This window comes from Cupressus sempervirens, chromosome 2, assembly GCF_028749045.1.
Source record: "Cupressus sempervirens isolate cs-2001-9-10 chromosome 2, ASM2874904v1, whole genome shotgun sequence".
Lineage (NCBI taxonomy): Eukaryota > Viridiplantae > Streptophyta > Pinopsida > Cupressales > Cupressaceae > Cupressus > Cupressus sempervirens.
In genome coordinates, this window is record NC_143119.1 from 747373765 (window position 1) to 747399829 (window position 26065).

Genomic DNA, 26065 nt, shown 5'->3' on the forward strand with positions numbered 1-26065 from the left:
TCTGGTGTGCACAGAGTCTGCTCGCATCTGGTAGAAACAACATTTTGTTGCCACAATCACATGTAGAAACTCTAGTTCAGCACACCTGCTCACTCTTGTTTTCTCACGGTCACAGCTCATCCCATAGACACTCTGCTCTGCTCACCCCTTCCACATCACAAGAATTAGCCCTGTGAAATATTAAGAGCCAGATGAAGTATCAAATTATAATATCCCCTTTTTGGGAGATTAAGAATTCTAAAGTCAAATTCATAAAGGGGACATTAAGAATTCTAAAGTCAAATTCATACAATATTAAATTTGGCTTATGAGAGTTTAAAGCAAGTTTATTAAATGGGTCAAATTAATATTATAGGAATTAAAAGCTGTCAGGAAGGAAAAGGACAAAAGGAGAAGAAGGAAGCTCAAGAGTCACATGTTGGATCACTAAATGAGGGATAAGGAGCTCATTTGAATATGCTTAGTTTGTGATTCAGACATCATTCTCTCTTGGAGAGTTATTTGGAAAGCTTTGGCTTTTATCCAGCTTGAGGGCGGAAACCCTTGTGCTGGTAGACAGTGGATGCAACCCCATTGTCAGGCGTCTCAATTGTGCTAACACTTTCTTGTATTTCCAATCTGACTGTATTTCTGTATTTAAAATTGGACTTGATGCTTGTTATTGTATTGCTGATGTAAAATGCAATAACACGTATTTCTGAAGAATTTATAAGAGCAATTACTGGTTAATATTGTTGGGATTCATTGCATACTTTGTCTATTATATTCTGATGAGAAAGTTTGGAGATAATATCCTACTGGGATATTACACAAGTAGCCAGCGGATATCACACAAGTAGCCAGCTAAAGTTTTAGGTTCTTTTGGTTTTACAAGTCAAACCCATCGGAATCAGTCAAGAATCAACCTAGAATCGCCATCTCACTGTTGGAGTCAACTGGAATCAATTTTCTTCTCTGAAACAATTCAGTGGCCAAAAAGTCAAACCATGTGCATACCCACACAGGTGATTCAACCCAGATTCCGATTCTGGTACAATTCATACCTGGAATCAACGGCAAAAATCGACTGATTCGGCTACTTGCTCAATCCATTCAAGTGTGGAATTGCATGGTTGGCTGCAAAATGTGGATACCCACACACTGCATTCAATTCTGCCATCACCCTGTCAATTCTAATAGCCTCTCAGAAATTGGACACATGATTATTACCCAACAGTATCACCTAACTATAATAAATAACAATGTGCTCAGCCCCAAAAGTGCAAATTTATAGTTCAGAATCCTGACCAGGACTTAGAGAAATGTCCATCTAGATTCAGATTCAAGAGTATTGTTACCTATTAACAAATCCTAAGCATAAATGTTCGTAAAAAGAGTACCGCTGCAAAAAATCAAAAATCAGAAAAATTGTTCATGATGGATTTTGTTAGTAAACTATATCACTACTCTTTCGCACAATGCCAGATCTTCTAACTGAATTAGTCTAAGCTAGTGTTTACTAAAGGTGGATGACAGAATGAAAATAAAGTATTCAGTATTACCATTAGGCTGAGAAGATTTCAGCTTGATAAACATGTATCAAGAATTCCATACACTGCAGAACTCCTTGATGCAGGTTTTCACCAATGTCAATACATATTTTAATTGGCTGTAGCTTGAATGCAGCCCATGGATATAACATTTAACACATATCTATATCTGTCTACAGATCAGGCAAGGTCGGAAGCACATAAATTATTGAAGGTAGGAAATTTCGACCACAATACACCCGAACATTTTCTTAAAAGAAAATCAAAAGCAAATCATTCCACATTGGAAAGAAGTAAAATGAGTTAACTTTCCTCAAAATTTTGCAACTGCATATGACCATTTTTGAAAGATTTTCATCTGTTTCATGCTGCCATCCATGTTTTATGTGATCTGGAGGGGATTACAGAGCTCATCCTAAAATATGGAGAAAAAAAAACATTACTAGTGTGTCATAACCAAGAGAATGGATAATTTGGATATTTATGTTTTATTCTATTTTCTTGTGTGCCTTTCTCTGTGGCTATACATATTACACCTGCACAATGCAGGAGTATAATTTAAGGACAGACAGAAATCAGCGCGATAGTTCAAAATTTGACCCAAAATCAAGTACTACAGCACTTTATTAGAATCATAAGATATTAGGAGCAAAGTACATGAGTGGGCCCAAAAGAAACATGTTTAGTATAATTTAATGCATGACCTTGAGGACTTGGCCAGCTTGCATAGCCGTGGCCTCCAAAATTTGTATGATTTTGTGCATGACTTTGAGGACTTGGTCCACTTCCATAGCCATGGGTACCTAAAATTTGTATGATTTTAAGAGTGACTTTGAGGATTTGGCCAGCTTCCATAGCCATGGCCTCCAAACTTTGTTCTCCTGTCATTTAGTCCATAATCAGCTGTGACCTCTCCTTGCACAGGGTTGTTCTGATTTTTCAAATGCTTTGGTAATGGAGGCATTTCTGGAGCATGACTACCATCTTGGTAGTGCATAGATGGATTAAAACCCGTGTCTGTTCCTTGTGAAGGTAGTTGCAATGGAATGCCTGACACCACCTGCCCCAAATCACTCTGTGCATGCGAAAAGGGGACTAGCCTGTCTTGATGCATGTATCCTTCCTTTGGTCCTGGAATTGTTGATGTCCCCTCGTGTGCCAAAACTGGAATTCCTGCAACATGTCCTATGTGGCAATAATCTTGTGTCTGGGGGAAAACTGGAGCTTGAATAGGGATATTCATATTTTTATTGTTTTCCTGCATGCTAGCTTGAAATGTTGCACTATCCATAGCAGGACCAAATCTTGGATCAAAGTGAGGATTCAACTGTTGAAGTTGTCCTAGTGGAATAGGATATGAGTTTGAATATGGGTAATTCAGAAAAGGTGGATTTGCAGCTGGAGGTGGTGGAGGCCTTGGCAGTGATGTTTGGTATGGCAGATTAAATTGATGAAATCCGTCTGTTTGTTGATTTTCTTGCTGTTGAGAATACTGCTTTCCCATTTTGGCATGCATTTGATGTATTTCACCTTGAGATTGTCCTTGATAGTTATCCTGAAGAGAGTGACTGGGATGCTTTCCAGAAACTTGATTTTGCAGCTGACTATGCTCCTGTGAGAGAGCAATAGCATTTACTTGATTATTGCAGTGCTCTGATTGTTGTTGATCTTGGAACCTTCCTCCCATAATTGACCCTTGCGATTGATTCTGTTGAGACTGCTTTTCAAGAGGAGAGGCTGCCTGTGACAGTAGCAACCCTCTAGACTGAAAGAATTGAGGTCCCTTTTCTAGTAGGGATGATGCTGGTGGCATGCCCAATCCTGCAGAAAGTTGCTTTTCAGGAAGAGATGTGGCTGTGGTGACTGGGAAACTCTTCTGTTTAGGCAGCATTGATGGAGATTCCAATGTCAAACGTGATTGTTGAGAAGCTTGAAGGAAAGGTGCTGATGCAGAGCGGCTAAGTTCTTCAAATTCTGCACGTGGTTGTTTACTCTGAGTGTCCTGATGCATCTCTTCTTTTTCAACTGCTGTTTGCAATAAGTCCAAATGTGCCACTTTTAAGTGTTGCTCAAAATCATATCTCTTCAGAAACGACCGCCAACAGTGTGGAGCTCCACATATAAATACTCCATCGTGCACTTTTATTGTTTGTATCTTCTGTATCCTCTCATCGCATCTGAAACAAAGGAAGAGGATGAATTATATTTGGAGAAAAAATGTTAAAAAAGCCAAACAACTTTCATTTTTGTGGAATAACATGTTATTTAAAAATCCACAAGGCAAACATAAACAATCAAGACCAAAGTAAAATTAAAAGTATAGACCCAAAATATCAACCTGAAAAAGTGACTCTGCAAAAAGGTAGCAACCTATATCTCAAAGCACATAGCATATTAAGAGAAATGCAAATGGTATATCAACAAGGTTCACAAAATTTGGCCCAAACTGGTGCTTTCAAAAAATGTTTTAAAGGAATCAAGAAAACTAAGAAATTACATCTTATGAACATCAGGGCACTACAAAATTATATAGGTGTAGGGAACTTTATAGATCCCAGCCTGGCTAGCATACCTTCATGGTACTAAAAGCCCACTCATTGGAACCAAAAAAAATTGCAGTGTTTCTCAAATTTTGTATTAGTTTCAACTTTCAACCTAGTGACCAAGCTGAGTAAAATGGGCTAATCCACCTGAAAAAAGTTCAAATCCACAAAATCAGATATCCTTTATGAATCATAATTGAAATGAACCTCAAATGGTCCAAACAGCTGCAAAAGAGAAACCAGCTTTATGATATAATAGAATCTACTCAGGCTAAGATCAAGGCTAGAGCCATAAAATGGGCTACATCCAGCAAACTACTAATCAATAATTGATTTTCAGTCTCAAAATACTGGCAGAATACAAACATTTATGTTTATTTCTATCAAAAAGACCATACTAGAGAACATAAATCAAAGACTAGAATCTGAGCACCCAATGAGCACATAATAAGAGCAGTTTTATATAAAAAATGGTGAACACCAATCACCTATACTAGCTTTATTTTAGAGTAGTAAGTACCCAAAAATGGAGCAAGATGAGGTAAGGCCTGCTTACCCCAAGGATCCCCTATCCTAGAATGGTATTTCCCATTAGATCCTCCTTTGATTATCTCACCACCTGTGGATGCATGAGCTCATTATTTCTTGGTATATGATAGCATTGGGACAGACTTACATGTTCATTGTTGACTTTTGATATGTTATGATGCCAAAGAGTAGCAATAATTTTAAGGTGGAATTTTGACGTTGTACAGAACTTAAATATTTAGAACGAGGATAACTTGTGGGGGATATTGGGATTCGATCCTCCTCTGTGCTATAATTTGAGGTGTTAACCATTATGTTCTCCTTTTTTCATATTTTATTGGTGTAGCATTCAGATGTTGACATAAAAATGAAAATACTTGAATCTAAACATCAGAGAACGAAGCCCCCCTGGATTTGTATGGGCAGTCTCATCCAAAGATTGCAACTGTATTTAGTGTATTCCCTTTCTTTTGGCGAGTTGACATGTGCACTGGAACAGCAGTATACAGTAAACATCAGATCAAATTTAAGGAATTGCTTGTATGCCATTGCAGGTTATTTGCATATGATTGCATGTTATTGCAAAAAATAATGGTATCATCCATCAATGTAATCCAGTATTTTGCCGATAAGCATGCCACTGCAGTGTGGTGTGGTAGTGGTGAAGAATTTATAAAACATTAGTAAAGGTTGAATAATTTATAAAACATTAGTAAAGGTTGAATAATTTATAAAACATTAGTAAAGGTCATATTAGTTGCGGCAATCCTACTTTTCTTGTCAGTTTGTGAATCCTGGAAAAATGCAGGAAAGAATGACAGAAGATGAAAGGGCAGATCTATTCCGAATTTGCTTGGTGGGATTTCAAAAGGGACAAGAAGGAAAGGAAGAGCTATGGCACAAATGTTACATATTCAACGTAACATGCAAAATCTGAAGCACACAAGCATTTGCTAGAAAGGGAAGTTCAGATTCACATGACTGACTGGTGTTTAGTCAAATGCGAGTCCTTCAAAATCCTTATGAATCTATGTTTGTACAAAGGAATAACATATCAGATGCTGTGACAATACCTCAACAAATTTAAGACGCAATTTTCTGGAGCAAACAGAGAAATAGAATAATTTTCATGCTACAGAGCTTTTGTCAACTACTTGGATATACCTGAAAAGAAGATTCAGGAGGGTAGAGTCCATAATAGCAACCAAAATAATGAAAGGAGTGACATGCAATGAATTAAGAATAAATTGGATGCAACTATTTTTTATGGAAGCAACAAAATATCCCCTCGAGCATTGTTGCAGAAGTTGCACTACTTACCCCTATGTAGGATGTTGCCTTGACTACTAGCAACATCATTTGGTCAAATAATGGCATAGTGTTGTACATAGTTTTCATGATTTCAGCCAAGATTGTTCCACCACTTTTGAGTGGAATGATGAAGGGAAGTGGTTCAAGTAACCTGCTAGAATCAGAAAGCAGACCTCAGTGGACTCGTATGTTGTTTAATGTTAAGCAAGTTAGGGTCACGCTACTTGATGTATTTGAAAACAGAATTACTTCTCTTTATTAGGCCTTTGCACCCCTATCACAGCAACAGGGTATTAAAAGGGCTTTGACACTTGAACCATTTGTACTAAAGAGCAAAATTTAAACTTAACCTAGAGCAACACTACTGAACAACAGAAAGGTGATTTTAAGGAAGGAAGATATTTAAATCAAACCCTCGAAGAGCTATACCAAAAAGGTGATTTTAAAATAAGACGATATTTAATTCATAGTACCAGCATCACACAGGTTTTGTTAGTGCATAGTAATTGATTTTTAGCTTTTGTTTCTTTTATAGGTTTTTTTCAAATAAAATCATACAACCATGTTAGTCTGTTATTTACTTTTGTTTCTCACTCACTAAAATTCAATATTTTAAAGTATTATAACTAAAAATTTAAATATAATAATTTAAATATTTAATATTTAAATATAATAATTTAAATATTTAATATTTAAATATAATAGTAATAAAAAAATTTATTACATATTAATAATCTAAATTAGATTAACAAATAAAAGTAATCAAAATAAATTTGTATACAATATTAGAATGTTTCTAAATTTATTATAATGTAAATTGTTTTATTCTATGAATCTATTATGTAAAAAATTCAAATTTATAAAAATGAATTTAATTACAAGAACATCATCTGAATTATAATGTTGTGGAACTTGAACTCAAACCTCGTACGTAACATAGAATCTACATAAGTGATAAGACACAGAGATATGTTAAATTAAAGGAGTGATTATACCAAGGCAGATGCAGGTAATTAGTAAAGAAACACAAGTGCTGCTGGGGAAAGATTTTCACCAAGATAATTCGCAACAATTTAGTTGGTAAAAGTCAATGGTTACCATAAACGAGACAATTCTTTTAGAAGAGGGATGTGACTCTAGGAAAGACATGTCTCCTCAATACCAACAGATAATGAATGCAGACCAACACTCATCAAGTGAAGGCATTGAAGAGGTAAAAAGAAGGCATTCGAACAAGAAAGAAAATAAAGGATGCATAGTGCATGGCATTCCTATCTGGCTGACTTGTCTTCCCCTTGATAGGAATTAGGAATGTTATGCAAATAACATTTTGCAACTGATTGATATATATATATATATATATATATATATATATATATATATATATATATAGATATATATATATATCTGTGTGTGTGTTGCTATTCTTGCCAGAGGGATGTGACTCTGGGAAAGGCATGTCTCCTCAATTCCAATAGATAATGAATGCAGACAAACACTCATCAAGTGAGGGCATTGAAGAAGTGAAAAGAAGGCATTCGAACAAGAAAGAAAATAAAGGATGCATAGTGCACGGCATCACAATCTGGCTGACTTGTCTTCCCCTTGACAGGAATTAGGAATGTTATGCAAATAACATTTTGCAACTGATATATATATATATATATATATATATATATATATATATCTGTGTGTGTGTTGCTATTCTTGCCACTATGGCATCTATGCATGAGAGAGTAGATATGTAGGATTTTTTAATACTTTAATCTGTGAACTACCTCATTATGGAGAATAGGATGGGATACATAAGGGATGATGTCACACATAAGTTCCATTCAAGTAAGGCAACCCCATAGGAGGCCACATGGTGAGAGTCATTCCATACTCTTGGGCTTGATGGAAAGGAATGTGCTTAATATTACAATAATAGATAAGACGTCTATTATTAGTTAATGGTTATCTTGTAAATATCTTTAGCTTTAGTTTGCTTTCGTTTTTTGCTTTCTCTGGAATAGAATGTTTCTATTCTTTACGATCGTTTCCTAAGGAAACATCATCTCTTCCTTTTGTATAAATTGACCTTTCGGTCTCTGTTATTAATAAGCAAGTATTTACCAATTACCTTGTAATATGGTATCAGAGCTAAATACTTAAATTTTTTCGGAAAAATTTATAATTTCTTCTTGAAATTATTTGTTTAAATTTTTCCAAAATTATTTCAGCTAATTTCTCCAAAACCCACCTAGGGTTTTTCTGCTTGGAGAAATTCCCGAATTACGGGTCTGCAAATCGCGTGGAAATCGTGGCCATTTTTTGAAGACTCGCATTTTTGGGGTGAAAATCTGCATGTTTCTGTATCAAATCTTCATGCTCTTAGCCGTCTCAGTCTGTCATCGTGCTCTGGGAAGCAGATTCGACCATTTTTCATCAAGAAATCTGAAGTTTTTTCAAGCTTTTTTCAGCTAGGGCCGTTTTTTTTCGAAACCCTAATTTTTGGGGTCGAAAAAATTTTTTGTTTGCAAATTCTTGGTGGGTTTTTCGAGAGCTCAACTGGGTTGTCGTCCGTTTTTTCTGGGTGCCTCGATTTTTGTGCCTCAATTTTCGAGCCAGCGGATTCAAAAAACGACAGCAGATTCCTTCTGGGTTTTTCGAGCTCTCTTTTGGGTCATTCTCTGATTTTTCTGGGTCTTCCGTATTTTTGCCTCGAAGAACGTGCCTTCACAGATTTTCACATTTTTTCATTGAAAAACGTGCCATGGCATCTCTGACAAATATTCTGCTCGAGCATAATTCCAAATTCAATGGTCGCAATTATGGAACCTGGAAGCAGCGCATCGTTGCAATCTTCAAATATCGAAACACCGATCAACTTGTTCTGGGTGTTAAGCGGCGTCCGACTTCTCCGGGTCCTGATCAAGATACATGGGATCTGAACAATCGAGAGGCAGTAATGCTTCTCAAACTCTCCGTAGCTGATGACCAGCTTTCTCAGATTCCATCCGGCAAAACAGCGGCCGAAATCTAGACACATCTAAAAGGTCTTCATGAGACTTCCGACAAGAGCAAAGCCTTCTTTCTGAAAAACACTCTGTTTTCTATTGTCATGGATGAGCGCACCTCGCTCCAAGCACACCTGAATCGGATTCAGGAAATCCGTGATCAGTTACTTGCCATCGATCGCAAGATGGAGGAAGAGGATATTGTGGTAATCACTCTTCGGAGTTTACCAAATTCCTATGAGCATTTTATCGAGACTCTCAACATCACATCTACTGGTGTTGATCTAAAGTTCACTGATCTCTGCACCCTGCTACTTCAGCAAGATCGGTGGAAACAACAGTTCGGTAGCAGCTCCAGTTCCACCTCCACTGAGCAAGCCTTTGCTGCGAAATCCTTTCAGAAGGATAAGGGCAAGTTTCAGCAACCATCTCAGCAAAAGTCTTCTGCTCCAGCATCCGATGGTACCAAAAAGAAGAACATTCAATGCAACTATTGCCACAAGTATGGTCACATGAAGGTTGCATGTCGGAAACGCTTAGCTGCCCAGTCTAAGCAATCAGGTTCGCAACCCAAAGCGAACAATGCAGAGCACACTGAGCAGGTAGAATCTGCCTTTTATGCCTTCATGGCTAAAAGACCTGCAGATCATGTACAGTCATCTGCCTGGTACATTGATTCAGGTGCCTCTCGACATTTCACTCACCGCAGAGACTGGTTTACTGACTACCAGCCTTATTCAGATTCTGTTATCTTTGATGGTGGAGAAGAGTACACGGTTGTTGGTAAAGGCAACATTCAAATTCAGTCTGTTGGGAGGAAGCTCATATTCCTTGATGTGTACTACGTTCCAGGGATGGAACTAAATCTACTCTCGGTCAGTCAGTTGCTGCGACATTCTCCACACTTGGCAGTCACCTTCAGTTCACATCAGTGCACCATCACTGATCGGGCGACTAAGTCTACTATTGCAGTTGGTCTTGAGGATCATGGTCTTTTCAGACTTACTGATTCTGGTGGTTCTCAGGACTTAGCTATGGCTGCTCGGCGATCTTCCATCAGCTCACTTTGGCATCAGCGATATGGGCACTTAAATGTGCATTATCTCTCACAACTTGCTCAGGATGAGCTTGTTCTTGGTTTGCCAGAGATTCAAACCCAACACCTTGGAGTTTGTGACGCATGTCAGGCTGGGAAGCAACATCGCACACCTTTCCCCAGTGGCGATTCTTGGCGAGCTTCTCAAGTACTTCAGCTTGTTCATGCTGATATTTGCGGCCCTATGGCCACTCCTTCTGTTCTTGAGTACAAGTATTTTCTGTTGTTTGTAGATGATTTCAGTAGAAAAATGTGGGTGTATTTCCTTAAAAAGAAATCTGATGCATTTATTGTATTTCAGAAGTTTAAACCCTTAGTTGAAAAAGAGTCTGGGAAATCTATTATTACTCTTAGATCAGACAATGGGGGGGAATTTTGTTCTAATGTTTTCTCCAGCTTCTTGGATACACATGGCATCCAACGCCAGTTCACCACACCCCACACGCCACAACAGAACAGTGTAGTTGAACGTCGGAACAGGACAATCACCGAGATGGCTCGTTCCATGCTCGAACACAGACATGTTCCGAAGCGTTTTTGGGCAGAAGCAGTTAACACTGCAGTTTATCTGTTGAACCGGTCACCCACAGTGGCGGTCAAAGGTAAAACTCTGGAAGAGGCCTGGTCAGGTCGCAAGCCCAGAATCAGTCACCTGAAGGTTTTTGGCTCTCTTGCTTTTGTTTGGATCCCTGATGCTTCACGCACCAAGTTGGATGCCAAGAGTCAGAAACTGATGCTTGCTGCATATAGCAGTCTTCACAAAGCCTACCGCCTTATTGATATTGAGACATCTCGTCTCATATATAGCCGCGATGTAGTCTTTGATGAGCAGCGAGGACCATTCATGCCTGTTTCTCCTGTTCCTGATCCAGCAGACCAGCCTATGCAGGTTCATGATTTGGGAGTTCGGCTTCCATTAGGTCCACCTGATGGGAGGGCTCCAGTAGCTCCTACAGCTACAGTCCTGCCAGTGATACCTGTACAGCCACCTCCGGCTTCTCCTGCAGGATCACCTCGTTTTGAAGATGCTTCACCTGAGTTTGATCCAAATTCTTCTGATCAGGATCCTGCTGATCAAGCATCTCCTAGTACTACTATTGGTCATTCTCCTCTCCGGCCTAAGTGGTGGGCTAAGACACTTGCTGATCTTCATGATGATGAGCTCATTGATGGGAGAACTACTCAAAAAAAGAGCAAAACTATAGATTCTGTTAACTTTGCTCTTATGGCCAACATTCACAGTGTGTTTGAACCTCAAACATATTCCGAGGCTAAAGGAATTCCAGAGTGGGAACAGGCCATGCAATCTGAACACCAAAGCCTGCTGAAGAACAACACTTGGGTCCTTTCTGATCTTCCCCCAGGGAAGAAACCCATTAGCTGCAAATGGGTCTACAAAATCAAATACAAATCAGATGGTATTTTGGATAAGTACAAAGCTCGTTTAGTGGCAAAGGGCTTTTCTCAGCGTCAGGGCATTGATTATGAGGAGACCTTTGCTCCTATTGCAAAGATGAGCACCATCAGATTAGTCCTAGCCATGGCAGCACAGTTTGGCTGGAAGGTCCATCAGATGGACGTAAAGAGTGCTTTCCTGAATGGTGATCTCCATGAAGAGGTCTACATGACGCAGCCTCCTGGTTTCAAGGTTGCTGGTAAAGACCATCAGGTTCTCAGATTGGTAAAAGCTCTCTATGGTTTGAAGCAGGCCCCTCGGGCATGGTACATCAAGATTGATACGTACCTCAGTGATCAAGGCTTCAAGAGGAGTTCTTCAGACTCAAATCTGTACATCAAGACTACTGACAGTGACATCATCCTTCTGATTATCTATGTAGATGATCTGATCATCACTGGCAGTTCGGCATCTTTGATTCAGGGAATCAAACAACACTTATGCCAGTCTTTTGATATGACTGACCTTGGGCTCATGCATTATTGCTTAGGTGTTGAAGTTTGGCAACAGTGTTCTGGTATATTCATCTCTCAGTCCAAATATGCTAGAGCCTTGTTAGACAAATTCCGAATGCAGGATTGCAAACCTGCATCTACACCTATGGAGAAAGGTCTCAAGTTATCAGCCAAGTCTGATTCTCCTTCCGTTGATGATACTACGTATAGGCAACTAGTAGGTAGCCTCATCTACCTATCTGCTACTAGGCCTGATATCAGCTTTGCAGTCAGCTATATTTCACGCTTTATGACAGCTCCTAAGGCTGATCATTGGATGGCAGCAAAGCGTGTGCTTCGTTATGTGAAAGGCACTTCTGATTATGGACTTCTATATTCTCGGAGTTCTAATCCTAAACTCAGTGGGTTCACAGATTCAGATTGGGCAGGCTCTATTGACGATAAAAAGTCAACATCTGGATATGTGTTCAGTTTGGGATCCGGTGCAGTCACATGGACCAGCAAGAAGCAGCAGGTAGTTTCTCTCTCTTCTACAGAGGCTGAATATAGAGGGACTGTTAAGGCAGGATGTGAAGCTGTCTGGCTTCGTCGGATGCTTGGGGATATGCAGATGTCACCAGCAGGACCGACTACTCTGTTTGTTGATAACGAAGGCGTTATCAAGTTAGCACAGAATCCAGTCTTCCATGAACGAACCAAGCATGTGGATGTTCATTGTCATTACATACGACAGCTGGTTGAAGACGGGACTATAGATCTGCAGTATGTTCCTACCTCAGATCAGACTGCAGACATTCTCACCAAGCCTCTTGGTCCTGATAAGTTTGTCAAATTCAAAGGACAGCTTGGTGTGTTAGATAGATTAACCATTAAGGGAGGGTATTACAATAATAGATAAGACGTCTATTATTAGTTAATGGTTATCTTGTAAATATCTTTAGCTTTAGTTTGCTTTTGTTTTTTGCTTTCTCTGGAATAGAATGTTTCTATTCTTTACGATCGTTTCCTAAGGAAACATCATCTCTTCCTTTTGTATAAATTGACCTTTCGGTCTCTGTTATTAATAAGCAAGTATTTACCAATTACCTTGTAATACTTAATACGCCTCATATGTTGTATCCAAGGGACCCATAATGAGGATAGATTGTAAAGGAAAGTATTATTAAATTACAAATGCGCATTATGTAAATTATAATGATGATTAGAATTCTCTTTATAACATTGCTTGTTATATGTTTTTTCATCTTTCATAATTTTGCAGACTCTAAATCAAGATATCAATTTAATATCCTAAATATACTACATATCTTATTTTCTAGGGCAAATAGACTAAAGTCCCAATACAGGACGTTACAACCATGGTATCACCCATTCAAGGTTTCTGGGGTGTTGCCCCCATGGTGGATTAATATGTGTATTTGGGTCTATCCACAATTGATTTTCTTTTTTAAACAAGATGAATTGACAGTTTAACCCAGTGACCCGGAGCTTGCTAAATTCTCAATGTTTTACATGTTTCTTGCCTCAAAGGAAAAAATATTTTGGTTCTAGATGCCATCATTAACATATGGTGCAAGAAACTAACAAAACTGTCACTCTGTCTATTGAAGGAAGCTACATACAAGGATGCTGCTAGATTTGTGGAAGTGACCAAATTCAATGCAACTCATGTCCAGATTGAAATTGCACCAAATAGACCAACTCACAATCAAGTCTCCACCACTTACTCATCGAGTATCAATGGAGTCCAACAAAAAATTGGGAAGTCATGAAATGAATGCAATAATTATTGGTTAGCATAATAATCATAATTAATATGATTGAAAGATGACTGGAATAGATGTACAGTGTATTCTCTAAATGCATTAGCTTGTTGTCCTGTGAAATTTTTTTGCCATAATTTTGTTAAGCTGCGAATCCAAATCAAAATTTTCAGTTGTCAACAAAATAGTCCCTAAATAAATAGAAGTTTCATGCAAATCAGCACTGCACCAAAGGACCAATTGAGGTGGAAATATGGTCTTTCCATGCCTGCAACCTTATAGAAAGACGTTAATTAAGTGACATGGAGCTAAACAGCTCAAACCCTACTTGTGTGGACCATAAACAGTTTGAGAAGAGTTGATGAAGTGGCATACGCATTGGAGTTGCCAGAAAGCAGCTAAATTCACCATGTTTCCACGTGTCTTACCTCAAAAAGGCACTTAATTAACATATTGAACAAACAATTGACCTTTCACCGAAAATATATATTGGTTAGATGATATCACTGACAAATGGTAGAAAAACTAGCAAACTGACACAAAATGGTAGAAAAACTAAAAACTGACACAAAGTACTCTGTACATTAAAGAATTCTAGCCACAAATGATGCTACTTGGTTTGTGGAAGTGCCCAAACTGTTTGCAACTTGTGTCCACGGTGAAATTCCACCAAAGGAGTATCAATTAAGTCTAATAAAGAACTTTCCAAGTCTTGAAATGAATACAAAATTTATTGATTTGAGAGTAGTGTTACATGTGTAACTTCATTTTATGATTGAATGATGATTAAAATAGAAGTGGATGCTATAAATGCATTAGTTTGATGTTTTATTTAAGTTTTTTTTTGTGGTCAAGATTTTTGTAAGTTCTGAGTCCAAACCAGATTTTTGGGTTGTCCGCTTTGTACCAAGTCGAAGTTTTCTAGCTTGGTGTGGAGGCTCAACCCACGAGCCAGTCCCTTTTTCTCCTAATAGGCTCAAGAAATAGACTTTGTGTGTGTGTGTGTGTGTGTGTGTGTGTGTGTGTGTGTGTGTGTGTGTGTGTGTGTATGTGTGTGTGTGTGGGCGGGGGGCGGGGGTTGGGCCTTGATTTAAGGAAATAGGCACAATAACAAATAATTGATACTTTATTTTTACCATCTGCATATGAGCCATGGTTGCCAAAAGGGAGCTTATGAGACTTTCCATTTACTTATGATAAATTCTATGATAGGTTATTATGAGGGATTTGTTGGTAGTGGGCGAGCATCCGTCGCGGAATCCATGACATAGCTTAACCGCCTCTTGTGCTTCTATAAGACTATCGGTTGTATCGGGCATTAACAGGTCATTCTTTTGGTGCAACAACAACCCTAACCATTCTAACAAGTGGTATCAGAGCTCGGTCATAGGTTCCAATCTACGCAGGCTGCAACAAGTGACATTAGGAGGGGGATTGTGGGTAGAGTAGGCGAGTATCCCTTGCAGAGTCCGCGACATGGCTCATCCCTCGCAGAATCCGTGACATAGCTTAACCGCCTCTTGTGGTTCTATAAGACTATTGGATGTATCAAGCATTAACAAGTCGTTCTTTTGGTGCAACGACAACCCTAACCATTCTAACAAGTGGTATGAGAGCTTGGTCATAGGTTCCAATCTATGCAGGCCACAACAAGTGATGCCAAGCGAGGGGATTGTGGGTAGTGGGCCAGAGTCCCTCATAGCGTTCATGACATGGCTTAACCACCTCTTGTGGTTCTATAAGACTATTGGTTGAATCGAGCATTGATAGGTCGATCTTTTGGTGCAATGGCAACCCTGACCATTCTAACGAGATTTACCAGTTGACTATTTCTTTTAAAAGGAATTGATGACCTAAGCAAGGTACTAAATTTGAGGTAGAATCTTAAATAACATTTCCTATTTTGCAAATGAAGACAACTCATTGGAGCATTAGAACTTGGACCATCCCTTATGCTAGGAAATGAGATATGGTGATAGATCCATTAAAATGGTCTTTTTTTATAATATTTTAATAGCAGAGTGCTCACTTGATGATTGCAATTGTTGTGAGAGTATTTCTAGTTACTTGTGGAAAAGTTGATTTCTGGACCAGCTAACAAGAGATCAGATTCAAGAAATTTCTTAATTATTGTATATTGTTGTAGAGTATTTGAATATAGTAGCATGCTATTGCAGACAAATTCCATGTTATTATACATTGATGTAAAATATCGTATTTTAGAATTTTACTGATAAGAATACAACTTTAGTGTGGTAAAGTGGTGAATAATTTATTAAAAAAATGTAGAGGTAATCAAACCTGTTTTGAAATTTCTGTTAAGTAGGTATTACTACAAATCACCCCCTTGTCATTGTCAGTGATTTTTAAAAATTGTCCCTATCCCTAACATCCATCATATTTAATTGACAAGAGGGGACTATGGCCACAAGCAAGGGAGGGAATGTCAACTTAAGAGTATATATCAGGGATTAGGATGACCAACGCAAGGGAGCAGGCAACATCCAATATTGCAAAGGGTTAGTGCCAAGCCACATAAGCCTACCAAATAGATTAATAATTTTAAAATCTGTATCACACCTGTTTATGTACTTCCACACAATACTACTTACAAGGCTTGCAAGCTATAATAAACATTTGTCACGCTGCATTCAGCTAGCAAACGGCATTATCAATATTGTTGTTCTCAATTCAACTCAATGAAATAATAAATATATAATCTCATGGACTTAAAAATAAATGAAAACAATTTTTGAATAAGACTATCAATAATAGTTTGCAATCACCTATTATTGTCCTGCGTTGCTTCACAAAAATTCATTGCCAGAAATCAAATCTATATCCAGTTTCCTGTTTGAAAACAATAGTTTGCCAATGCTATGCAGTTCCAAAAGCAATCTCTTCACCATGAAAGGTATTAGATCGTCATTCTCCCTCTTCACCATTTCACGACACTTTACACCAAAAGGATTTATTCTTCCTAACCTTTAAGGAGTCACACTGGAAAGGAGATATGATCCCTTTTTACTAGAAAGGAGATATGATCCTTTTTGCCCCAAATTTTAGTGATGCTTCAGGTACTCTTGTGTGTTTTTTTAGACACTCGGATTAAGTTTGCTTGAGAATATACATTAATATGGTATTCCGAAATCACTGGACAAATATATTTGTAAGATTTAAAATTATTTATTAAATCACGAAACTTATAAGGATGAATTGTAAGTAATATGTTATCATTAAGTACAAACATATAATATGCTGTTATGAATTCAAAGGTTGCCCAACTATCAAATACATATGGTGCTGTTTCATTACTTTAACCTTTCCTTACTACAGCTTGCTTTTTGTGGGCCTTTAACTCCCCATACAACCCTCCGTCAAAACCAGTAATTCCCCAAGCTGAGCTATGATAATCTTAGTTTTATTGTTCCAATATAGCAAAAGACTAATATGTCATGCTGCAAAAATCTTTTCTCCAAATATGAGGGCCATTTTGGACTCTTTATGTTTAAATATTAACTGTCAATGCACATTTTGATTTGTGATCCTCCTTGCATTTTCCTAGTATCAAAAGAAATTAAATTAAATTAAAAGTCCTGATCTCCGAGTACATTTTCCCTCCCTAATTCTGCTTGGTATTGTGATTATTTCTCGGTTCTCCCAAAAAGTCAGTTGCCTTGGGCTTTAGGCTATTCTATCATATTCACAATTCAATTGATTGAAGTGAATTAGTTTCTCTTCCATCCAAGATGCTGATTTAAAAAAAAAAACAAATTTCTGATTGAGAAAAAGAGCTACATGTATCCATCTTTACAATGTACATGTCAGAAATGGTAGAAATATAAAATAAAAATCAGACAACCGAGTTGGCAATCAAAAGGGCTGGGGTGTGATCATACCAGATTAGATTGATTTCAAACAAACCATGCAATGTAAAAACTATTCAAAGCACTGAGAGACAAGTATGCGTCAAATAATTGAATGATATTGGGAGATTATTTAATGGTTCATTAGAGGCATCCCCCTTTGTGAACCCTTAATTTATATGTTCTTTAACCCTCCTTCTACCATTTAATAACAAAATGAATATAGTTCAACAACCAACACAATTGTCACATAAGAGAGAGACTGGACATAATGTTGCTATGAATAAGATATCTTACAAGTAACAGCTGGGCTCGCTCCTTGCACATGTTAAGCAAAAGGCATGCTCACAAGGACTCTGTCAAGCACAAGAAAAGTACAACTTCTTGAATCAATTAAAATAAATTATGAAGATCTATGTCAAACTAGCTTCCAACATGCAAGTCAAAACTAAATATTATCTGAATGAAACTGCAGCTTACAAAAACATACCACCATGTTGCATGCTTCAATTAGCTTACATATATATTTTTTAAATTGCTCTCTTGCTTCAGCCATCAATTTTAGTGTCAGCAATCAATAAATATTAAACCCTATATATCAATAACAGAAATTAACAGAAAGCTAAATAGCTTTGAAGAAGTCAATTAATTTGTTTCTTATTATTCACTATGAAGAGATATAGAAGCATGGAAACAATGTATATCATGTCAAAGGGAAAATTTGAAACAGTGAGGCCTTGAGAAACTCATATTTTGTCACAATTTAAAAGGACCCTCATGAAAATATCATTTCATAATTTAGTCTAAAGATTGGCTTGCGATTTGTCAAAAGTTCTGCCTTGCAAACAGGGCATTGGCTCACCATTAAAGTACACTGAATTTAATGCCTCCACTTGCATTCATTCTAATTTGGCTGTGTTCCACTCATTCTAATGGGATGGGGTAGGGAACATATCGCTAGAGAATTTTGCCAGCCTACATTTTCTCAGACTTGAGATGTAAAGCCAATGGAAGTCCCTAGGTGCAGCACAAGCCACATTAAGGGCATGTTTCAAGAAGCTATCAAATACACGATTAAAATATTTAGCTAAACATTTTGCTTCTATACACATAACAAGTTAATAACTTAATATAATTTCACAAAACAAAAACAAAGACTATGCAAGAACCCATCTGCAAACAAACAAATGCATGTCATGATCACCTTTTCTTGGCATCTTGATACACTCCAACATAACTTAAATATATTTTCACTGAGTAAATCTGCTTAAAATGAATTACACAACTAAGCGTTACATATTACTTATTATGGTGCATTGCCATTAGATGAAGCTAGCTTCTATATACATTCATTTGTTGAAATTCTGCTTGCATGGCATTCAACCACACACTTTAACAAATATTATATACGCAGGATGAGATATTTGGTTTTCTCTTTCAATCTATACTTGGGAATTCCTGAAGGTAATGAATTACACAACTAAGCATTACATATTACATATTATGGTGCATTGCCATTTCAACCCACAAAATTAACTGCAAACCAAAAAAGAACTATGATTTCAGATTAGAAGATATGAAACTAGCATCTATATTCTTTCATTTGTTGAAGTTCTTCTTACATGGCATTCAACCACACATTTTAACTAAATATTATACACACATAAAGATATATTTGGTTCTCTTTCACTCTATGCTTGGGAATTCCTGAAGGTAGATTACAATCTTCTCACTTAATTATAAGGTAGATTTCAATCTTCTCACTCAATTATAACCTTTACAAGCTTTGTGGAAGGGAATACTTATTGATTATAACCTTTACAAGACTACTAAAAGTGACATCATCCTTCTGGTTATTTATGTGGATGATTTGATCATCATTGGCAGTTCAGCATCTTTGATTCAAGGAATCAAACAAAATTTATGCCAATCTTTTGATATGACTGACCTTGGGCTCATGCATTATTGCCTAGGTGTAGAGGTTTGGCAACAATCTTCTGGGATATTCATCTCTCAATCCAAATATGCCAGGGCTCTGTTAGACAAATTATGTATGTAGGATTGCAAGCCTACATCTACACCCATGGAGAAAGGTCTCAAGTTAAGCCAAGTCTGATTCTCCTCCCATTGATGATACTACATACAGGCTAGACAGCCTCATCTACTTCTCTGCTTTTATGTCGATATCAGCTTCGCGGTCAGCTACATTTCACGCTTTATGATAGCTCCCCAGGCTGATCATTGGATGGCAACAAAGTGTGTGCTTCGTTATATGAAGGGCACTACAAATTATGGACTTCTTTACTCTCAAAGTTCTAATCCTAGACTCACTGGGTTCATAGAATCAAATTGGGTAGGCTCTGTTGACGATAAAAAGTCAACTTTTGGATATGTGTTCAATTTGGGATCCAATGCCGTCACATGGACCAGTAAGAAGCCGTAGGCAATTTCTCTCTCCTCCACAGAGGGTAAATATAGGGGGACAATTAATACAAGTTGTGAAGTTGTTTGGCTTCATCAGATACTTGGGGATATGCAGATGAAACCAGCAAGATCGACCACTTTCTTTGTTGATAACGAAAGCGTTATCAAATTAGCGCGAAATCCAGTTTTCCATCAACGAACCAAGCATGTGGTTGTTCACTATCATTACATGCGACAGCTGGTTGAAAATGGGACAATAGACTTGCTGATTGTTCCTAGAACGGATCAAACTGTAGACATTCTCACCAAGCCTCTTGGACCTGATAAGTTTGTCAAATTCAGAGGACAGCTTGGTGTTGTAGATAAATTAACCATTAAAGGAGGGTATTACGATAATAGATAGCATCTATTATTATCTAATGGTTATCTATTTGTAATCTATTGTAAACATTAGAATGCTTCTATTATCTAGCTAGTCTATTACTTTCCTATTAGCTAGAATAGAATGTTTCTATTCTTTACTATCGTTTCCTAAGAAGCATTCTTCATTCTTTTGTATATATTGACCTCTGGTCTTTTATAATATGAAGCAAGTATTTTTTACCAATTAATTTGTAATATAAATAACTGGTAATATAAATAACTGGTGCTTACAATATCTTCCATCCTTAATATCTTAGGTTTCATATCTTCCAATCTAGCTAGAGGTTCAGCCAAACAGCACTTTGACAAACGTCCCTTCAAATCAAAATAATGTGAATAAGACAATTGGATTTGCAAAGGTGGTGAGTGATTGGTGAAAGGCGTGTGGTATGCAAGCAATTGCAAATGTTCAAGCTTGAACATGAGCTAATACATCTTAATTCTTCCTATGAAACATGGAATAGATAGGTATTTGTAAATATCTTTGCTTAAATAAAAAATGAACTCTCAAGAAAAAACTCAATGGACATGAATTTGAGGATTCAGGAAAATGGCTTGACAAATGATTTAATACTTAATAGCTTTAAGGTCAAGCCTTTTGAAGAGGCTTGAAGAATTTTATGCCCTTGGTAAGTTTTGTTTTCTGTCACAAGTATTGTAGATGAAATGAATTCCATTCGGTAAGATTTGGGCCCTCATTATAGATGAAGTTATGTGTTTATTTAAAGTTTTCTTTTTCTTTGGCTTGTAGACTCCTAATTTGACATAAACCAAATTACAGTCAAGATTCCTAGACTTCTTGGAGAAGCCAGAAACGAAGCTCTTTTTGTGCCTTTCTACACAGAGGAAATCATGAACTCATTTTATTTTTTCTCAAAAGAGTAAAGCTCCCATGTCCTCATAGCTTGCCAAGCAATTTTTCCAAGGTTTTGGGAAATAGTGGGCACAGATGTCAAAGCAGTTGTCGATAAATTTAGATGATTAGGGAAGGTCCTGTTGAGTCCTAAACTAAGTTACCAATTCAGATGCCGACTCTGAAGCGGAAGGGGGATGCGAGAAAAAAAAATTGGGTGTGGGGGGGGAGGATGTGGATGCATGTGTGTGTGTGTGTAATGTAATATGTATATCAATATGCAAAGAAATTAAATAAGTAATTTCAATCTTCTATTCTTACCTTCAAGATCAAAAGATGATCTACATTGTTTGTTCACAAATAAGCATCTACAATGTTCAGGGGCTTAGAAAAGTGATTAGAATATATGTATGCAACATCATTGCCAAGGTAAATTTAAACATCAATTATCTCCAGGGTGTGAACAAAAAATAGACATTTATTGCACTTAAAACTGTCAAGGAAATATTAATCAGATAATTGAAACATCAGATAGTTATTATATGAACAATCTCAGACTGAACAGGCAAGCAATTGATATCACGTGAACAGCAGCAGCTATCTAAGCAACATAAATAATCAATTGATTATTTAATCTTATAAAATAGTAAGACTAGTGGCCAGCGTCAGATTTGGAAGGAGGCTAGTGTACATTTCCTTTAGATGCAACATGTCTTCTTCACTAATCGGAATCTATAATCCTACCGCTGAGTTTGGGTTCCTCTGACATAAATCTTGATAAAACTTGAACATTTCAGCACATTTTACTAGGTTTGAATTGCAAATGCAATGGAAGTGAATGACATACTAGAGTAAACAGCAAGGATTGCCATTATTAATCATCAAGAAGATTGCAATGTTGAAACAATGCATTAAAAGAACATGCAAAGCATCTTCATCTAATGATACAGGAACTCTTTTGTACAATTAAAAGGAAAAAGATTTCCTCATACTGCTTCTAGCACAAAACTGAAAATACTTCTAATCAAGAAAATCAGAGTGAACAAGACCACCTCTAGAAGATGCATTCAGTAATACTGTTGAAGAGCGTAGGGGAAGAATGAAGGATTTTAGTTATATCAGAGGATAAGAATGAAGGGTTTTAGTTGAAGATGCATGTGGATGCTCCCAGGTGCCCTGTGGGTGCCACCTGGATGCCACTCACAGGCACTCGGATGCGTGCAGATGCCTGTGAGTGGCATCCAGGTGGTACCTGTCCGCCTCCAGCACCCGTCCGTATCCGCTTCCGCCTCCAGCCTCCAAGATGTTGCATCGGTATTCTCACCTTTAAAAAGAATAATACTTCCATTTTCAGACTCCAATCCTATTACACATGGCAACAATATCATAAAGATCATTTCAAAAGCAATAGGAAAAAGACTGAATCAGTTCCTTCCATTTTTAGTTTTATAGAACAACATGGTTTTGTTGCTGGAAGACAAATCTTTGATGGTATCATTGTCATTTATGAAGCAGAGAACTCTCTCAATCAGCAAAATGTTAGAGATATGATGATTAACTTGACATTGCTAACACATCATACAATAAGATGGGAACATCTCAACAAATTTTTGCAACCATCTAATTTTTCCCATGTTTGATTTGATTGGGCTTTGGGTTCTGCTAAACACACTAGGTAGCTCAACAGAAGCTACACAGGATTCTAAACTGATTTCAAAGGGCTGCAACAGGGAGACGCACTCTCTCCATTACTTTTCATTTTGACTGTAGGTGCATTGGAAAGATCTTGTTAAAGCTATAAAACGGACAGAATGCTGCATTGACAAAACCCCACAAGTGGCCTCTTTGGCTTGTATCCAATTTGTTAATGATGCTTTGTTGCTCAAGGTGGCTTAAATGATGGATGCTAAAGCTTGCAAACAGGTTTGAATCTAGATGAGGCAGTATTTGTCCATTGACAGAAAACCCCAAATTTTTCTATATAAATATGCTCCATAGTGTGATTCAAAGAAGCAAAAATGTTCTTCACTTTAAAATGGTCCTTCACCTTCGACATGCTTGGGGATTGCACTCTTCAAGGGTGTTAGTGGATTTATGATCTGACAAAATCCAGAAACAGCTTTCATCATGCAAAGGTAAATGAATCAGTCTAGCTGGAAGGATTACCATAATTGCGGTTATGCAACTGTTTTTCTGGGCCAAGATTGTGTATAAAAATTTTTACCATCAACGTTATGATGGATCATGGAGTATGATCCGAAACGTTAATGGTAAAAAAAATTATACACAATCTTGGCTCAGAAAAACAGCTGCATAATTCATGGATTGTGGAAATCTCCTAACTGCAATAATTGCAGTTGATTTCCAAGCCATTTCAACCTTTACACTTTCTATTTTCTAATTGCCCAAGTACATGCTACTTAGTAAAGAAAAAGTGTGCAGGCATAAAGAGCAAAGTAGGGTTGATAATAGAGCCCTAAGCTTTCATTATGAGGCTTAGGTGCAAAACCGCCTTGTAGGCTCTTCACACAAAAGGATAAATATTATTAAATTGTCGAGTATTTTGCTAGAAAAGAAATATTTAGCCAGATGGGAGGCACTGAGAATGTTCAGATTGGATTATTCTAAAGGTTTCAGCTAATTGGAATTTTATCAAGTCCTTACATCCTTCAGATTGGATGATTGGTATTTATCATCCTTTGATGATGTGATTTTCACTTTCTTATCTTGGGATCTAGGGCATGGTAGTCAAGCAAATTTTTGGGAGGACTCATAGATAGGTGATCATCCCTAGTGTAAGAATCCAGAACTAGAAGCGTTTCCTATCTGCAATAGCTAGCAGTGTGAGGAAAGTTGGTATTTTGGTCAAAGAATTGTTGTAAAGGTTTAGGGCTTTTTAAGTGTAGAGGTCCAAGCAGCAAAATTAATCATGGGAAAGTGTAAGCTCGTCCTATATGTAGACAGTTAGAAGAGTATCTTTTGTTCATCGCTATAGAGTTTAGGGAGAATAATTGATATGCAGACTTCCTAGAAATGCAGGGGCTGACCTTTTGCCCTTCTCTAACTTATCAGGTTTAAGATTTAAGGCTTGGTACAGAACTTAAGTTTCCCCTCATCCATTTCTATTGTCTTTTATAACCTAATTATTCCCAATTCAACTTGCAGGAAAATTAATTGTCTGAAACAAGTGCAAAAGTGAATTAGGTTCACAGGGAAGATTATTCCCAAACTTAAGATTATAGATATTCAAATTGACACTACATAGCCAGGGAGAAGAATATCGGTAATTATCAGGAAGACGTATGACCTCTTTTTTCATTTATCGGATATTCAAGAATGGGAAAAGAAGTATGCAGCACGTTTCAGTCAATACCAAAAAAACCCACGCAAAACATTCACACCGCATTTTCGAACACCTGAAACAGAAAAGCATAGTAAAGCTCGGACATATGCTACCGTCAAAACCCTATAACCGTTGTCACCGTGAGATACAGATTGAGGAATTAAAATTGGGTCCCAGCAGCCATACCCACACCACCTCTTGCTAATTGTATTTAATCATAATATAATATAACCTAATTCGTAAACACCCATGTCCTATTTCAAACTGGCATCCCCGTCTGTCTGCCCCACGTCTCCATGCGACAGGGCCCTAAACATTTTCAGTCCTTGGCAAAATAAGCTTTGCATTGAAATACCATTCCACGCAAGTTTTCCAAAATACCGGGGATTTAAGTATTGCGAGAAACAGGACTTGAATGACAACACGAATTATTCTTCCAGTTTACCCTACACTAGATGGAATCCCAATCTCGTTCAAGGCACGGTACATGTTTAGGGGCCTGAAAAGTCTGAGTGTCTTGTTATCCATTTAAAAAAATGTAGTAAGAGGCAGTTGGGCAACGAAAAACTCACAAGTCGCCCATATATAGCAATGGGGAAATCGCAGCAAAGGCAGATATGGATCTTGTCTCCAGGGCGCCTTCTGCGTTTGCGGCCGACTGTCTTGACGAGTTTGACATTGGAGAGGGATGAAAGACCAAGGCCTTTGGCCACGAGAAGGTCCGCCAGAACTAGGTGGTCGGGGCAGGAGACTGTGACATTGTCGGCAGAAGGGGTTCTACTGCCTCCTCCCTCCTCCGATCCAGTTCCCCTGTTAAGACGTATCTGCAACATCTTCACTTTGATTGTCTTGTGCTGCTGCACTCGGTTCTCCGCAGGATACAGAGCGCCGGGCCGCACAAGTGGCGAGTCTGCTCATATAGAATTGTAGAAGATGTACAGTCAGCCTGCCACTCTAGATTTTGTAAAAGATTAACAACAGCTTGCCGCCTTCGTTTCTTTATTGAGGAGCCCCGGACGATTCGCGACCCTAAATCGCGGTCAAGAACGTTTTCCTTCCTTATTTTATTTTGTTAATGTTTGCGACACCTATGAGCAGGGTTCACCAACCTAAGTTTTAGTGAGGGTTCACCGACCTAGTTTTAGCGAAGAAAATAATGGGCAAAAGTAAAGGTATTGGGAGAATGGAAAGTGGGCATTCTTACAAAATGGTAAGACTCAAATCAATGAAAATGTGGAACATAAGAAATAAGAATTTGAGGCTCCACGAGCACTTGGATATAGTGAGTTAGAAATGTAGAGGTTACTCTTGGAGAAGAGGACCTTGTTTAGGGCTTATAGTTAAAGGCAAAGACGTTATCTTATTCATAGAGACACATGAGTATGATGGGATGTAAAGTTTCGGAATTCAAAGTATACAAAAAAAAAATCAGTTTGGAATGAAAGAATCGATTGTGGCAAAGGGCATGATGGAATC

The 26065-nt window shown here is 37.7% G+C and overlaps 1 protein-coding gene across 1 annotated transcript; it reads right to left on the reverse strand.

Annotated features, from left to right (window-relative positions):
• Nucleotides 1–1994: 1994 nt before the first annotated feature.
• Nucleotides 1995–25679, reverse strand: LOC149575574 (uncharacterized). The gene is made up of 3 exons (XM_089815332.1): nt 25162–25679; nt 17844–17902; nt 1995–3706 (listed from the first exon to the last, which is right to left on the reverse strand). The coding sequence occupies exons 1-3, from the start codon at nt 25420–25422 to the stop codon at nt 2350–2352; spliced, it is 1677 nt and encodes a 558-aa protein (XP_089671458.1). The 5' UTR covers nt 25423–25679; the 3' UTR covers nt 1995–2349.
• Between the last annotated feature and the right edge of the window lie 386 nt (nt 25680–26065).

What these genes read in the sequence shown, in the direction of transcription:
- LOC149575574 (XM_089815332.1), bottom strand. Translation starts at nt 25,422, where the DNA reads ATGTTGCAGATACGTCTTAACAGGGGAACTGGATCGGAGGAGGGAGGA. An exon ending in TTGCTATATATGGGCGACTT is followed by an intron (nt 17,903 to 25,161) that starts GTGAGTTTTTCG and finishes TGTGCTTGACAG; the next exon opens with AGTCCTTGTGAGCATGCCTT. An exon ending in AGCGAGCCCAGCTGTTACTT is followed by an intron (nt 3,707 to 17,843) that starts GTAAGATATCTT and finishes CCTTTGTTTCAG; the next exon opens with ATGCGATGAGAGGATACAGA.